This window comes from Ambystoma mexicanum, chromosome 1p (genome assembly GCF_040938575.1).
Source record: "Ambystoma mexicanum isolate Mex_15411 chromosome 1p, UKY_AmexF1_1, whole genome shotgun sequence".
NCBI classification, from domain to species: domain Eukaryota; kingdom Metazoa; phylum Chordata; class Amphibia; order Caudata; family Ambystomatidae; genus Ambystoma; species Ambystoma mexicanum.
Window position 1 is genome coordinate 91,577,549 of NC_090921.1, and position 17,424 is coordinate 91,594,972.

Sequence of the window (17,424 nt, forward strand, 5' to 3'; positions counted from 1 at the left end):
TCAGGTTCTATGATCTATGTCCAGCCTCTCTAAGAACCCCTTTTGTAGATTCCAGACTCTCAATGTGCTCCTTCTCTCTCTCACCTCACACCAGGCTGTCATCCTGGAAACAGGACACCCTTTCCATTCTTCCAAATAATGAGTGCATAATTTTCTGGAATACCGCAGATGCAGAAACTAGCTAAATGGCATTCTTTTACACGGAAATGTTCCTTCCAGAGTGATGAACAAACAGAGAGTCATTTATTTGGTGTTATGCCGAAGCTAGGTCCACTGTGCTGAATACCTTTGTATTACTCACCAGGCTCACTAACTCTTCTATGTTAGGGAGTGGATACCTGTCTTCCACTACACATTTGTTCACTGCCCTCAAATCAGCACAGATGCAAATCTGACTAGTAGGTTTCAGCACCACTTCAATTGGAGGCAGCCACACCGAAGCTTCCACTGACTTAATTATTCCCTGCTGTTCCAGCTTTCGCAACTCCATTTCATGTTCCTCCCACAGGCTTATACGGACGCCTCTGGCACACGCGGCCATTGGCACAGCCTACATTTTATTTTTGTAACAAAATCCACATAATTATCCTAGATCCTCTGAAAAGACATCTGTGAATTTGAGAATTTGTCCTGCACCCTCCCACCACTATCGACATTTAAGATGGGCACATTCCCTGGGACATTATAATCTAGAATTATACGCATGTAATTTGTCAAACCAATCTAACAAGTCCTCACCTGTTTTGGATACATGTACCTTTGCACGTGTGTTACACACTTCCAAATCGGCTTGGAATCCACCTACAATGTCAACGTGTACCCCCTATACCTATTGACACCAATATCAGATTTCTTTAGTACTATGCCAGAATTTCTCCACCCATGCCTTCCAATGAATTATGGTATAACCAGAGTCTATAAACATGGGTATGACCTCACCGTTCACTATCACCTCAGCATGGGGTTTGCTACCTCTGTTTTTCTATGTCTAACCGCACTAAGTGAAAAGTCCACACCTTCACCATCATTGCTTACACTTTATGCTTCTCCCGTACCAGATATCTCCCTGAGTGTCCCTCTGTAATCATCTCTAGGCATGTACGGGAGCTGGACATGTGGACGTTACTCCCACATCTCTCAAACTGGCTGTTTCTCATCCCTCTGCACTCATTGTGTCCCTGGTTTGCCATTGGCTTCTCTCTGACCCACTCCTGACCTTCCCGGGCTGCCACACTCTCTCCTTTGCTAAATATATTTTCTCTGATTCTTTGCTCTCAAACTTTTAATATGAACTGTTCCCATATGGGTTTATTGTGGGATGCAGCAAAGTTGTATTTCTTCGCTAGTTCCTTTATTGCATCGATAACATCCTCAACCGATTCCCCAAGTCTCGTTCCTCTCGATATTACATTTCTTTTCTTTGCATAGTACCGGTCCATTTTCTTTGTTGCCATATAATATGTGTTGAGGGTCTCACCGCCTCTGATTTCGTCCCCTTAATTAAGCCCACTTTGTCTGACATGCAATGGTTTTTTGAGAATGTGCCTTCAATGGAAACCTAAACAAAGCACTAGAAGTGCTTTTTTTCCTTTAAATGCTATATGAGGGGGTGGGAATTGGCAACACATAGGGCCTCATCACGAGTTGGGCGGTAGCCCTTAAATGCATTGGTAACGGGGTTACCGCTGAATTTAAGGGTCCGCCAAATCATTAGTATGGCGTGTTTACCCCCAGCTCAGAGCTGTGGGTAAAAACGTTGTAAAAATGCAGATTTTCAGTGCAATTACCGTGCGGTAATACCGCTGGTGGTAATTGTGCTGAAAATTCCCCATTGGGTCCAATGGACCCAATGGGGAATGGGGAATAACATTTACCACCCAACCCATGATCCGGCAGTAATACCGTTGGACGGGTGGGTAGTAAAACCAATAAAGTTGGTCAATATCCCAGTCAGGCTAATGCCCAACTCGTGATGAGGCCCACAGTCTTGAAAGTCCTCCATCCATATCTCCATTTAATTATCGTCTCACCTGGAGAGGGAAGACAATGTGGTGGTAAATTGCTAATTTTTTGTTGTTATGAGTCCTTAAAAAGAACACAAACACAATTCTTCACTTTCTGCAAATTTCAATTCATTAAGTAATTACACTGATCAATCAAGAAGACAATTATCGTGTAATATTGTGTGATTATTTTATTTTCCTGCAGACTTAAAAGGCTAGTAGTAGGATTTCAAGATTGGTACAAATACCTATGGCAATTATGATTTTGCGTCCACTTTTGGATTAAAATAAACACATGGTGATGTAGCGGTTTGATTTCAGACCCTCCCCCTTACTTTGGTCTATGTTGGAAAGCCAGACAGAAAAATTGGAATGATTTGGTGAATTTTGGATTTCAGACTCCCCTTACTGAAAGGCCTCTGTTGGAGAAGCTGGATAAAAAGGTTGGACTGATTTAAAAACAGACACCCCTCTTCCTTAAAGAAGTCGGGGTCAGTTGGACAACAAGGATTACCCAGTTCATTTATAAGCTATAGTTTTCAGCACACACTGGGAAGTGAGCTTTGTTAATTTTGAATTTTAACAAAATTCACCCCATAGTGTTATGCCAAATGGGGAATTAATTGAATTAATATTTCTGGTTAAATACGCTAAGGATCTACAGGGTTTTGCCCCCTCCCCTGCCCACTATACAGGGAAAGGATTCAAGGCAAGCAGACTCCCCCACCTTTTAGTTTCCAAGGGCTCAGTTCAAGCCTCTGTTTAAGGTTCAGGAAAGCCAGCTGCATCTCAGGACACTCTGGAAAGATAGGGTAGTGGTCTGGTCACTCCACTCTCAAAGATGGCTTCCCGCTCTCCACCATAGGACCAGGTCAGCTTGAGGCCTTCCTAGAGATAGACAGCTCCACTCAGATGCACTCTCAGCAATCTCCTCTGGTGTCTCGTTACAGCTGTCATATGGTAAGTTTCAGAAGCCTTCCTGATGGTCTGTCTCTTCTCTCTGTCCTAGTGCAGTCTCCCTTATAAAACAGCAATGAGACCACCAATTTTACAATCTTGGGAAAGTACCCTGCAATAATCCCTGCCCCAAGGATTGGAGAGTTACCCTTCTCCCTCCTCCCAAACCCAGCCTCAAAGTCAGGATTGGTCTACGGGTCTGGAGCAGCATTTGGCAATTCCCATTTGCAATCGCCCTTTGTGCTCCTTTCAACTTTTTGGCAAAAACTAGTTATGTATCACAACTTCATTATTTTACTAGCAACTGCCATAATAAACATATTTTCTGATTCAGCTAATCATGAGGAATTAGATAAGACAATCACCAAATCTGTACCATGTAGCACGGCCATGTGGCACCTTTCTGCCGTGTCTATAAAAAGCACAACAGTTATAATTATGTAAGTTATTAAGCAAGTCCGTAATTTCATTTTCCACCCGCTCACCAACTTTCACATTTGGAACATGTTTAGATCAGCCAGAAACCTAGTTTAACTGCCCATTACAGTTCCCACAAGTAACAGGTAGATGAATTATATCCCCAAAATCACCTGGAAACTACGTAAAAAATGGTACATAGATGAAATCCATCCGCCTTATGATGGCTGAGAAAAAGGCCTAAATGATAATAGTCCTTTTAAATTAACTGTGAATCTTCATGTGAGACAAATGGCACTCCTGCCTTCCGGTCATTTATTTTCACTGGATCAACCTGTTCCCAGAGTTTTTTTGATCAGTCTCCTTTGTGTTGGAAACTTGCTCTTTAAAGTGGGTGTCCCCATTTTCACACATATTAGTCATGCTCCAGCCAAGGGGAACTTCTGTTGTAGTGCAATGCTTTCAGAGCCAGCAGGTCTAGAGAACACTGAATTTTGACACCTTTAGCAGGACATTTTATTGCAGTTGATCATTAGATGGGAGATGGGACATCCAGGCTGGAACTGGGAAATGTCCTTGTGAAGTTTTTCCCACAGCCAGCAAAAGGGTTTGCCTGGGGCTGAAATTTTCCATGAAGACAAAGTGGCTCTTCAAATGTCATAGAAGTTTTGTAGGTGAAACATAATATACATTGATTTTTGGCAATCCACACATCATGTTTTGTTTTAAATATTTCTGACAGCAGTGATACTTTTTTGTTTTTCACTTTTCAAACTGCTTTTATTTGTACACACCTGTGCAGGCCATTTTTGTTTTCAATGTTTCACAATCATATTTTTCATGTGACATGGATCTTTGATTCCTCCTTCTTTTGTAAATTAAAATGGTGGTTATCCATTGATAATGACAGGTAGGCCCCTTTCCACATTGCTCCTTCATTTTGCTTGAAAAACAAAAAGAGGGCAGGCTGTTTTGTTTCATTGTTGAAAATCATGCCATTCATGGGAAAGGGACTTCTGTTTGAGGCCTTTAAAAACACCCCCCCCCCCACACACACACAAACACACACACACGCTCACCGCCCCAGCACTACTAGGCTCTATAAGCGCTATCCCAGACATCTTTCTTATGAACGCCGATTGTTACCCTGCATACGAAAGACACCATCAGACCTTCACCCATGTAAACCTGTTCACGCAGACATATTTTAAGAGATGTGTGCCTGTAACAGGTAGCTATTCCTTGCTATCCTAAGTGGCATGCCACAGGTAATACGTGAGATGTTATAATGACTGGCCCCATCGCACTTAACCCACTAATGTAAGCATATAACCCCTCCTGGTGTACAGCGCTCTGTTTCTTCTTGAACCTAGACTCGTGCCCAATGCATACTCAAAATAAAATAACTAAATGATAAACGTGTTGCTTGCTCTCCTCTCCACCAGCGATTGGCGCCAACGAGGAACTCGATCTCTACAATGACCTGTTTGCCAGCTACGACAAGAACACGCGGCCGGCGGAGAAAGTGGACGACATCATTGGCGTGCAGATCAAACTCATCCTCACCAACCTTATCTCGCTGGTAAGGGCCCGGCATGGCCGAGCAAGACCCTAATCCAAGCACAGGAGAAGCAGGTGGATCTGCTGTGGTCACTCTGCCAATTGTAACTGTATCATTCTGTTCTTAAATACTGGAGTACCACCTGTGAAGCATATACTGCCCATGGAAACTCCTCCATGGGCTTGTTTCTGTAGAGCGTCCTAAATGGGGGGAATGTGAAGGTGCCACTTTGAGATCAAGTGCACCATGAGCCGGGGACTGCAATCCCCTCTGCCAATGCACCTCGGTCTGATTCTATATGGAATTTAGTCATCCTCGATTGCTCATCGATAACTGTATAGGTGGTTTTGAAGGTGCCTGCTCTGCACATCTCCCTGCTGACAGATCCACTAACAAATTAACGGAGAACTGGAGCACAGGTTGTGAGGGGCACTTTGCCCTTTATAAATCTGAGCTCAAGGTTCAAAGTCCCTGATTCACAGAATGTGCTTGTGCAGTGTGGGATTGACTTCCCTCAAGTCTGGTGTACAAAAGACAGCATCATGTTGGCTGACGCACAGCATGGCACACTTAAAGGAAGTGGTCTGGTGACTCCAATGAAGATGGTGCAGCGGCCCGTCAAGGGAAGTAGAGGGACCGGGGGAAAGCAGGGTGAGCGGATCTGTCTGTGAAGCCATTCCTTGGGAGAGGGGCCCATTGGGGGTAGAGCAGGCGATGGTAAAAAAAAAAGCGGCCTTGCGGTAGGCAGCATTCCATAGGCATCCTACCACACAACCCTTCCCTGGTCCGTGGACACAGAACCCCTTCCTCTTTCTCCATCCATCCTACTGCAGACCCCTTTCCCCTAATTACACAGTAATTGTTTCTGGGGCTTATGCAGTGCACAAGTCATAATTTGCTGAGTGAGAGGGGCTCTCTGTTCTCTGTAGGTATAAGTACACCTTCCAAAATGGTAGCTTGCTGTAAAGAAGGGATAGGTAGGATGTAATACTACTGAAGTAAATGGTCACATGATTGGGTACTGGCCCTTTCCTCCCTCTTCATCTTTCGACTCACTAGCCTATTCCCAAAGCAGCAAAGCTAGAGCTGATGACAGGTGTGCTCTTTTGTTCAAGTCCAGATTGGTGCCATTGGTGTCAAGCCACTTGTTAATTGCCCATGGGAGTTTTTAATTACATTAGATGAGCAGATTAAAGTGTCTGTATGACACTGCAAAGGATGATGAGTCACGTCCTGTGTCAAATGGAATTCGCTTAGACTTGGCCACTGTCCGTTCTCTTTATGATTGAACCACAGCCAAGGATTTCCACTCCCGCGCTGAGTGATCCATGGCAGGACAATGAGCCGTTCTTGCCACTGATCTGCAATGTGATCCCCAGATCTGCAGTCGGTCTCTTAGAATTCCCTCAGTTGCTTTCCTGGGTTCTGTGAGGAGTCAGAAATGACAGTAAGACTCGGGTTTGCCATGTTTTTGGTTAAAGACTTTTATTGAAAATAAAAGGAGCTGTGAAAAGGTCACTCTGACCCTGCTCTAAAAGGAATTTCCCAACCTAAACACAAACTAAGGCTCTGTCTGTGTCAAGATGTCAGAAACAAAACTGTCCTGTGTGCAACGTTCTTTCTGACCATCACACTACAAACTTAAACTCTAAGGTGAAAAAGGGGATTGTCTTTAACCTTGATTGGATTGGGAAATTTGTTCATAAAGGAAGGATAAATGATTTAAACAAAAGTTTCTTCTGGAGAAAGTTCTTGGTTCCAGAGGGTAGCAGCTCGATTCCCCTGGATTCTTCTTTACTCCTTGAGATTTTCACACACCACAGTTCTTTGGGGGATCTCTTGGCCAAGTACAACACTTGCACAACAACTCTTTAACTTGACAACTTTGGTTTCTTTTCAAGAACACTTCTTTGGGCCAATGCAACACCTGCACACAATACTGTTTTAGGGCCATTACCAGAATGCCGGGCTGGAAATAAGGTGCCTGTAACAACGTGTACCGGCACCTTTTCCAGAACGGCATACTCCAAGTCGGTAGTTCAGGCCCCTACCGACAGAGAATTCACTGAATCACTGGCACCTTTAACAGTGGTGCCGGTGACTCAGTGGTACCCATCCCGTAGAGTCCTATGTGACTCCATGGAATGGGAACTTACCATTACTCCAACACCCGTAATATCATGGTAATACCGGGACATTGGACGGTGTAAATGGTGGCTTACCAGTAAACTCGTAATGAAAGCTTTGTCTTCACAGGTTCTTTCAAGAACAATTCTTTGGGCATTTCTTGGCCAAATGCAACATCTGCACACAATACTGTTTGTCTTCACAGTTTCTTATAATCCACTTCAATTGCCTGGGATACTTCCCTCTAGGGCGACCTTTTTACACACTTGAGGTTGCCTGGTGTATTCTCCTTGCAGGACTTCTGTTTCACGCACTTGAGGTTGCCTGGTGTACTCTTTTTAGAGGACCTCTGTTTCACATACTTGAGGCTGACTGGTGTACTCTCTTTACAGGACGTCTGTTTCACACACTTGAGGCTGCATGGTTTACTACCCTGCCAGGACCTCCGTTACACACACTCGAGGCCGCCTGGTGTACTCTCTTTACAGGACCTGCGTTTCACACACTCGAGGCTGCCTGGTGTACTCTCTTTACAGGACCGCCGTTTCACACACTTGTGGCTGCCTGGTTTACTCTCTTTACAGGACCTCCGTTTCACACACCTGAGGCTGCCTGGTGTACTCCCCTGCCAGGACTTCTGCTCATTTGTAGGTTTCACCCCCCTCCCAAAGTTGTTTGTATATAGTATTCGATAATGTATCTTCCTTATATATTCTCTTCCTTCTGCTTTCTTCATATTGGCACTGTGACATTTACATATTAGCAAAGGGTTTGTTTGTGACTTAAATTCCCTTTTAGTGTGTGCATTTATTTTCTCTATTTCTGGTAAGTAACTTTCAATTATACGCACTCAGCGTGTTCGCCGATACGCCTCAGTGTCCATGTTGCTCTCAGGAGGACTCACCGGCTTCTGTATGTGTTGTTATCTTCTCTCGCAGTCGGTCGGAATAAGATACCCGCCTGCTTCCCTCTCGCAGTCTTCTTTCCTTTGCTCGCCGGTCCTCCGCAGCTTTCTTCTGACAAGCCTGCTGTCCTTTTGGCTTCAGTAAGCAAATTGCCCTTCCCCTGCATCTGTGAATGCCCCAGGAGTTCTTCACCTGTTCGTGGCATATCCGCAGCGCATCTCAGTTACGCAGTCCCATCTTCGTTCGGCGGGGATCCGCATGACTCCACCACGCCGGTTTTAACTTTTCGCCTCTATGCTCTGTGCTGAGAGGTGTAACTGTCTCTCGCCAGTCGCCAAAGCAGCAACCCTCCATTTTCTGTTTGGGCTACTTACATTTCCCAGACACATGTGTGTGCCAGGAAAGACTAGAGCACTCACTAGGTCTGCAGTCTCTCTTGTTCCACTTTGCACAATCCCTCCTCGTCTTCGTCTCAGTATTTTGTGGATTCTGAGAACATACGTTCATTGTAAATGATTGACTCATGGAACTTGGATGAGCATTTACAAAAGGTTTTGATGGCAAGTCACCTCTGATAGACTGACAAGTGGAATTGAAAAAGGCGATTCTATCAGATTTGCAAGGATGGGTCACAGATTTGACTAAAGGGGTTTCCCTGATCTTCATGGGAATAGGAGTGGGAACATGGCAATAATCCATGAGGGTTTCAGACCTGGGGAGGTTATTCTCAAGGGAAAATGGGGATAACATGTCTCTGTCAGGGTTCACACTGATAGCCCCTTGGATCTGGTGGGCCCCCCCAGTCATCGACTCCCATGAGGGCCTTTCAAGCTCCCAGAGCGTCTTGGACTCAGTCCTGGCGCCGTTGGCGCCAGGCTCATGATATGGGATGATTCATGTAGAACTACGTGCCCAGTCTAGGCAGGACTGGAACTTTCTGTTTTCTCAGGGTGTGGTTGGGGGACTATTTTGTTCCAGAACAGGGAGTGGTAAAGGGGCTACTTTACCTGGGACTACCTGCGAGGCTATTTAAGCCACGCCCTGCATACAGAACACGCTTCACGTTATTCTGCACTCCTGCAGCGTAACGCTCACCGTGTCTGTTCTGTTCCTGAACTTCTACAGCCACACCCGTCCTGGACTCTAACCATCGGCATCTGGAAGGGAAAAAGACAAAGAAAATACGAGTCAGAGCAGCGGCGAAACCTTACCTGCAGCATCCTTCAACCGGCAGCATCTTCGGCTTCTTCGTCCGTCCCGGGCCCTCGCATCAGCCGACTCACTTCGTTCAGGCTGAAGAGCCCTCTCGGGTCCAGTAGCCTTCCGGAGCATCTTCGTAGTGTTCCTCCATTCTTCTGCGTGAGTCACTGGGCCTAAGAGAGCTGAGCGGGATAAGTAAGTTGCAAAGCATGAGAGAGCGGAGAGGCCCGCGTGCGCCACTGAGCCTAAGAGAGCTGAGCGCTATAAGTAAGCTACAAAGCCTGAGAGAGCCGAGAGGCCTGCGTGAGCCACTGGGCCTAAGAGAGCTGAGCGCTATAAGTAAGCTACAAAGCCTGAGAGAGCCGAGAGGCCTGCGTGAGCGACTGGGCCTAAGAGAGCTGAGCGGTATAAGTAAGCTGCAAAGCCTGAGAGATCAGAGAGGCCTGCGTGAGCCACTGACCCTAAGAGTGCTGAGCGCTATAAGGAATCTGCAAATCCTGAGAGAGCAGAGAGGCCTGCGTGAGCCACTGGGCCTAAGAGAGCTGAGCGATATAAGTAAGTTACAAAGCCTGAGAGAGCAGAGAGGCGTGCGTGAGCCACTGGGCCTAAGAGAGCTGAGCGGTATAAGTAAGCTCCAAAGCCTGAGAGAGCAGAGCGGCCTGCATGAGCCACTGGGCCTAAGAGAGCTGAGAGCTATAAGTAAGCTACAAAGTCTGAGAGAGCAAAGAAGCCTGCGTGAGCCACTGGGCCTAAGAGAGCCGAGCAGTATAAGTAAGCTGCAAAGCCTAAGAGAGCAGAGAGACCTGCGTGAGCCACTGGTCCTAAGGGAGCTGAGCGGTATAAGTAAGCTGCAAAGCCTGAGAGAGCCCGAGATGCCTGCGTGAGCCACTGGGCCTAAGAGAGCTGAGCGGGATAAGTAAGTTGCAAAGCATGAGAGAGCGGAGAGGCCCGCGTGCGCCACTGAGCCTAAGAGAGCTGAGCGCTATAAGTAAGCTACAAAGCCTGAGAGAGCCGAGAGGCCCGCGTGAGCCACTGGGCCTAAGAAAGCTGAGCGCTATAAGTAAGCTGCAAAGCCTGAGAGGGCAGAGAGGCCCACGTGAGCCACAGAGCATAAGAGAGCTGAGCGCTATAAGTAAGCTACAAAGCCTGAGAAAGCCGAGAGGCCTGCGTGAGCCACTGGGCCTAAGAGAGCTGGGCGGTCTAAGTAAGCTGCAATGCCTGAGAGAGCAGAGCGGCCTGCGTGAGCCACTGGGCCTAAGGGAGCTGAGCGGTATAAGTAAGCTGCAAAGCCTGAGAGAGCCCGAGATGCCTGCGTGAGCCAATGGGCCTAAGAGAGCTGAGCGCTATAAGTAAGCTGCAAAGCCTGAGAGAGCAGAGAGGCCTGCGTGAGCCACTGGACCTAAGAGAGCTGAGAGCTATAAGTAAGCTACAAAGCCTGAGAGAGCAGAGAGGCCTGCGTGAGCCAATAGGCCTAAGGGAGCTGAGCGGTATAAGTAAGCTGCAAAGCCTGAGAGAGCCTGAGATGCCTGTGTGAGCCACTGGGCCTAAGAGAGCTGAGCGGGATAAGTAAGTTGCAAAGCCTGAGAGAGCGGGGAGGCCCGTGTGCGCCACTGAGCCTAAGAGAGCTGAGCGCTATAAGTAAGCTGCAAAGCCTGAGAGAGCAGAGACGCCTGTGGGAGCCACTGAGCCTAAGAGAGCTCAGAGCTATAGGTAGGCTACAAAGCCTGAGAGAGCGGAGAGGCCTGCGTGACGTGAGCCACTGGGCCTAAGAGAGCTGAGCGGTATAAGTAAGCTGCAAAGCCTGAGAGAGCAGAGAGGCCTGCGTGAGCCACTGACCTTAAGAGAGCTGACCGCTATAAGTAATCTGCAAAGCCTGAGAGAGCGGAGAGGCCTGCGTGAGCCACTGGGCCTAAGAGAGCTGCATGCTATAAGTAAGCTACAAAGCCTGAGAGAGCAGAGAAGCTTGCGTGAGCCACTCAGCCTAAGAGAGCTGAGCGGTATAAGTAAGCTACAAAGCCTGAGAGAGCAGAGAAGCCTGCGTGAGCCACTTGGCCTAAGAGAGCTGAGCGGTATAAGTAAGCTGCAAAGCCTGAGAGAGCGGAGAAGCCTGCGTGAGCCACTTGGCCTAAGTGAGCTGAGCGGTATAAGTAAGCTGCAAAGCCTGAGAGAGCAGAGCGGCCTTCGTGAGCCACTGGGCCTAAGAGAGCTGAGCGCTATAAGTAAGCTACAAAGCCTGAGAGAGCAGAGCGGCCTGCGTGAGCCACTGGGGCTAAGAGAGCTAAGCGCTATAAGTAAGCTACAAAGCCTGAGAGAGCCGAGAGGCTTGCGTGAGCCACTGGGCCTAAGAGAGCTGAGCGGTATAAGTAAGCTGCAAAGCCTGGGAGAGCAGAGCGGCCTGCGTGAGCCACTGGGCCTAAGAGAGCTGAACGCTATAAGTAATCTGCAAAGCCTGAGAGAGCGGAGAGGCCTTCGTGAGCCACCTGGCCTAAGAGAGCTGCACGTTATAAGTAATCTACAGAGCCTGAGAGAGCAGAAAAGCTTGCGTGAGCCACTCGGCCTAAGAGAGCTGAGCGGTATAAGTAAGCTGCAAAGCCTGAGAGAGCAGTGTGGCCTGCGTGAGCCACTGGGCCTAAGAGAGCTGAGCGCTATAAGTAAGCTACAAAGCCTGAGAGAGCAGAGAAGCCTGCGTGAGCCACTTGGCCTAAGAGAGCTGAGCGGTATAAGTAAGCTGCAAAGCCTAAGAGAGCAGAGCGGCCTGCGTGAGCCACTGGGCCTAAGAGAGCTGAGCGCTATAAGTAAGCTACAAAGCCTGAGCGAGCAGAGAGGCCTGCGTGAGCCACTTGGCCCAAGAGACCTGGGCGGTATCAGTAAGCTACAAAGCCTGAGAGAGCAGAGAAGCCTGCGTGAGCCACTGGGCCTAAGGGAGCTGAGCAGTATAGTTAAGCTGCAAAGCCTGAGAGCCCGAGATACCTGCGTGAGCCACTGGGCCTAAGAGAGCTGAGCGGTATAAATAAGCTGCAAAGCCTGAGAGAGCCGAGAGGCCTGCGTGAGCCACTGGGCCTAAGAGAGCTGAGCGGGATAAGTAAGATGCAAAGCCTGCAAAGCAGAGGCCTGTATGAGCCACTGGGCCTAAGAGAGCTGGGAGCTATATATAAGCTACAAAGCCTGAGGGAGCAGAGAGGCTTGTGTGAGCCACTGGGCCCAAGAGAGCTGAGTGGTATAAGTAAACTGCGAAGCCTGAGAGAGCCGAGAGGCCTGCGTGAGCCACTCGGCCTAAGAGAACTGAGCGGTATAAGTAAGATGCAAAGCCTGCGAGAGCCAAGAGGCCTGTGTGAGCCACTGGGCCTAAGAGAGCTGAGCGGTATAAGTAAGCTGCAAAGCCTGAGAGAGCAGAGAGACCTGCGTGAGCCACTGGGCCTAAGAGAGCTGAGCGGTATAAGTAAGCTGCAAAGCCTGAGAGAGCAGAGAGGCCTGTGTGAGCCATTGGGCCTAAGAGAGCTGAGTGGTATAAGTAAGCTGCAAAGCCTGAGAGAACAGAGAGGCCTGCGTGAGCCATTGGGCCTAAGAGAGCTGAGCGGTATAAGTAAGCTGCAAAGCCTGAGAGAGCAGAGAGGCCTGTGTGAGCCATTGGGCCTAAGAGAGCTGAGTGGTATAAGTAATCTGCAAAGCCTGAGAGATCCGAGAGGCCTGCATGAGCCACTGGGCCCAAGAGAGCTGAGCGGTATAAGTAAGCTGCAAAGCCTGAGAGAGCAGGGAGACCTGCGTGAGCCACTGGGCAGAAGAGAGCTTAGTGGTATAAGTAAGCTGCAAAGCCTGAGAGAGCAGAGAGGCCTGTGAGACAGTTGCCTGGCGAGCTAGATACTAGACCCCCGAAAGTGAGCAAGCACTATATAACCTAGAAATGAGCTGCGTACTGTATTCCTGGGAACTAACAAGAAGCGACAGGGTGCTATATCCCTGGTGACAAGAAGCGGCTGGGCGCTATATCACTGGTGACAAGAAGCGGCAGGGCGCTATATCACTGGTGAGAAGAAGGGTGCAGGGCTCTATATCACTAGTGACAAGAAGCGACAGGGTGCTATATCCCTGGTGACAAGAAGCGTGTAGGGTGCTATATCACTGGTGACAAGAAGCGTGCAGGGCGCTATATTACTGGTGACAAGAAGCGGCAGGGTGCTATATCACTGGTGACAAGAAGGGTGCAGGGAGCTATATTACTAGTGACAAGAAGCGTGCAGGGTGCTATATCACTGGTGAAAAGAAGCGTGCAAGGCACTGTATCACTAGTGACACGAAGCGTGCAGGGTGCTATATCTCTGGTGACAGAAAGCGTGCAGGGTGCTATATCACTGGTGGCAAGAAGCGTGCAGGGCACATGCTATCACTGGTGACAAGAAGCGTGCAGGGCACTATACCACTGTTGACGAAGAGCATGCAGGGCACTTACTATATGACTGGTGACAAGAAGCGTGCAGGGCGCTTGCTATATCACTAGTGACAAGAAGCGTGCCAGGCGCTATATCACTGGTGATAAGAAGAGCGCAGGGCGCTATATCACTGGTGGCAACAACCATGCAGGGTGTTTGCTATATCACTGGTGACAAGAAGCATGCAGGGCGCTTGCTATATCACTGGTGACAAGAAGTGTGCCGGGCGCTATACCACTGGTGACAAGCGTGCAGGGCACTCGCTATAAGACTGGTGACAAGAAGCGTGCAGGGGCGCTATACCACTGGTGAAAAGTAGCGTGCATGGCACTCACTATATCACTGGTGACAAGAAGCGTACAGGACACTCGCTATATCACTGGTGGCAAGTAGCGTGCAGGTTGCTATATCAATGTTGACAAGAAGTGCGCATGGCGCTATATCACTGGCGACAAGAAGTGTGCAGGGCGCTCGCTATATCACTAGTGAAAAGAAGCATGCAGGGCGCTCGCTATATCATTAGTGAAAAGAAGCAAGCAGGGCGCTCGCTATATCACCAGGGACAAGAAGCATGCAGGGCACTCGCTATATCACTGGTGACAAGAAGCGTGCAGGGCGCTCGCTATATCACTAGTGAAAAGAAGCATGCAGGGCGCTCGCTATATCACCAGGAACAAGAACCATACAGGGCACTCACTATATCACTGGTGACAAGAAGCATGCCGGGCGCTCGCTATATCACTAGTGAAAAGAAGCATGCAGGGCGCTCGCTATATCACCAGGGACAAGAACCATGCAGGGCACTCACCATATCACTGGTGACAAGAAGCGTGGTCCATGCCTCTTTGCCAGCGCTGCTTTTTTACTTTTCCTTTTTTCAGAGGGCACGGATGGGGCACCTTAATCTATTGAACATACACAAATACCTCCAAAGGTGCAGGCATATTATCTTTCCATGATCGACTGTAGTGGTAAAGTTCTTCGGGGGATATCTCAAATAACGGAACAGGAAGTGTTTCTATATTGGCGGTGCCTGGGGGGTTTATGGAACCAAGAGCAAGTGACGAGATTGTGTATCATGTGAGTGAGCTGCAGTGCATTCTGGGATACGCTGCCCGGCCTGGTTATCAGCACTTGCCCTATCGCGAGGACACATAGGTCTTAAGCAGCCCTTACCATTCTGTGCGTATGTGTACAATAACGGCCATTTGCACTGATTCGGGCCCCTCATGTGTTGACATGCTTTTGGCTTAGCCACTGGAAAGCAGCTCTGTATTTTCGATGGTCAAATGCTGTTAGCCCCAGTAAGCTGTGTTTAATTTTTTTTATATTGTAATGTATAATTGTTAATTTATAATGCGCTTATTACCAGGACGGTTTCTAAGCGCAAGCCCGGGATTCGATCCCCTACCGTCAGCTCAGGGCATCATTTTTTTAATTTTATTTACACCCTCTTTTAGGTCCCTTGCTATGTTTACCGTGCAATATTTTATTGGCTAGGATTTTCACACGAAATGGGGACTGGCCACACCCTCGCACCACCGTTTGTATTCTGAAGTGGATGTTACTAGGGTGATTTTATAACACCACGTCACGTGGGAGACGGCTAAAGTCACCCAATCATGGAGCTGTGTTCCGCCATGGTGCTATGAGCGCAAAAGATAACCCAAGCTCGGCGCATTGCATATTATTTATTTATTTGTTGTGGTTATTGTATTTATCGAGTGTAACAGAAACACTTACAAAGCAACAGGTAGCCAATGGGGCAATCCTGAATCAGGGACCGTGCATTATGGGAGAGGATAGTGAGCAACTGACCAGTGGATGAGGATGGGGAGGGGTGGTGGGGGGGGCACTTGCAACATAAATCTTGGGCGGAAGAAACATTACAAACCATGATCCAAGAGGGCGTGTGATATGCAGGTGGCACTGCGCATCAGGTTGCTTCAGTTTGGTCAGGGAGGGGAAATGAACGGTGGAGCAGGCAAAGGGTGGTCCCGTGCGATTGAGGTGGCGCGTTAGTTCGGATCAGGATCAGAAAGAGTTAAGGCGTTTTTCACATGGGATGGAAGGGGGAGCGAGTCTGTCGGGAGGGAGAGGGGGTGAAAGCAAGAGCAGGTGCATGGGGGTCAGAGGCATTGCTAGAGGGGGTCTGGGGATCTATTGGTTGTAGCCCCGGATAGAAGCTCAGGGGCTACAACCAAAAGGCTTGTTAGCCCCGAGTCCCGACAGTCCCGACATTGCCGTAGCCCCGGATCTACAACCAAAAGGCTAGTTTTCCCCGAGTCCCGACAGTCCTGACATTACCGTAGCCCCGGATAGAAGCTCAGGGGCTAGAACAGAAAGGCTGGCTAGCCCCGAGTCCCGACAGCCCCGACATTAGCATAGCCCCTGATCTTTTCCAAACCTTGCAACACCCCTGGTCGGAGGACGGAAAGGTTGGGGGGTGAACTAGAGCAGAAGGGAAGTAGCGGGAGATAGTGCCGGCTAGCGAGGGGAGTGGCAGTGTATTCAGGGATTGGTAAACATGTAGTAGGAGTGGAAAGAGAGGCCATTCACTGAAAGCCGACCAGCACCGAGGCAGCGTTTGGAGTTGGGAGAGGAGCGGGGAAGACTGTAGAGGATACAAGTGGAAAAATTGAAGACTTTGTCATGTCAGGGTGAAGGAGTAGAGGGAGCAGACGGGCCCAGTAGCCAAGGTGACTGAGTACTCACGTCACGGCAGAAAGAGAGTTTTCGTACAGGTGAAAGTGGGGACGGGGCGTGTTTCAAAAGGAAAATACAAAAGGAGGGAAGGGTGGGGACCCCCGATGTGTTTAAACGTTAATTCGAGAAAAATTGGTGAGGTCAAAATTGATCGGAGCGTACCAATAAAGCCTTGGCACAAGGATGTATAGAATCAAAAAGAGAGAACTACGGAAAAATCCCTGGTTCACAGTACGATCTCATTCTGCTCTTAAAATAAGTTGCAGCTATAAGTCAATTGTTCACGTAGTGTCTCCAATTTTTCAGAAACAATGATCCATAGTTCCTTCAGTTAAAATTCCCACATTTTTTATTTCATGAAAGGCAGTCTGCATCAAAGAAATGGGTGTTCTAATATTTGTGCCAATACATTTCGGAGCTTAGTTTGTCTTCAGGGCTGGACACTTTACATGTGGTATTGCATCAACATATAATATTGACACATGGAATAGGTACAATGAACCAGGGATTTTTTCCTAGTTCTTTTTGATGGGGCGTGTTTACCATGTAATAAGCAGGTTACTCCTAGGCGCAGTTGAAGTAGAGGTAATAAAGTGGTGAAGGTTTAAGTCGCTGTCAAAAAGACCTCAAATGTGCGTGTCAGTGGGGAGAGGGAAAGTGGATCAGGTGGGAACGGGATGGAAGAGTGAAAGAGAGGAGGGACAGTGGAAGACGGGAAGCAGATTACTTCATTCTTGAAGGAACTCAGTCTGAGACAGCAAAGTACCATCCACTGGCGAATAGCGGAGAGAGAAGCTGAAATGCAAGCAGAGAGGTCAGGAGTGGGAGCGTGGAAGGGGAAGAAGGTTGCTCGGCGGTAGAGGGTCCCACAGGGAAAACCAGTTTCCTGAAGGAGGCGGTTCAAGGGGTGACTGCCAGGAGTAAACATGGAACCTCTCAGTGGAAACTGACCCGGCTATTGCTGACTCCAGAGTCCTCTATTTCTAGTTTCTGTCTGTATATATTTGGAGCAGGTCACAGTGTTTTGAACACAAAGTCATAAATAGACCAGAGCAGGGTTTGGTGCAGTCCTGTCCCCGAGTGCTCTGCAAAGGTGAAGCCGCAGAGAGATAGGAGCAGGA

At 48.4% G+C, this 17,424-nt stretch overlaps 1 protein-coding gene across 1 annotated transcript in view; it reads left to right on the forward strand.

Annotated features, from left to right (window-relative positions):
• CHRNE (cholinergic receptor nicotinic epsilon subunit) overlaps window positions 1-17,424 on the forward strand; it is a 163,388-nt gene that overhangs the window by 59,489 nt on the left and 86,475 nt on the right. The window contains exon 2 of the mRNA XM_069643923.1: window positions 4,823-4,959. Within this exon, the coding sequence (XP_069500024.1) occupies window positions 4,823-4,959 (137 nt within the window). The remainder of the gene's footprint in view (window positions 1-4,822; window positions 4,960-17,424) is intronic.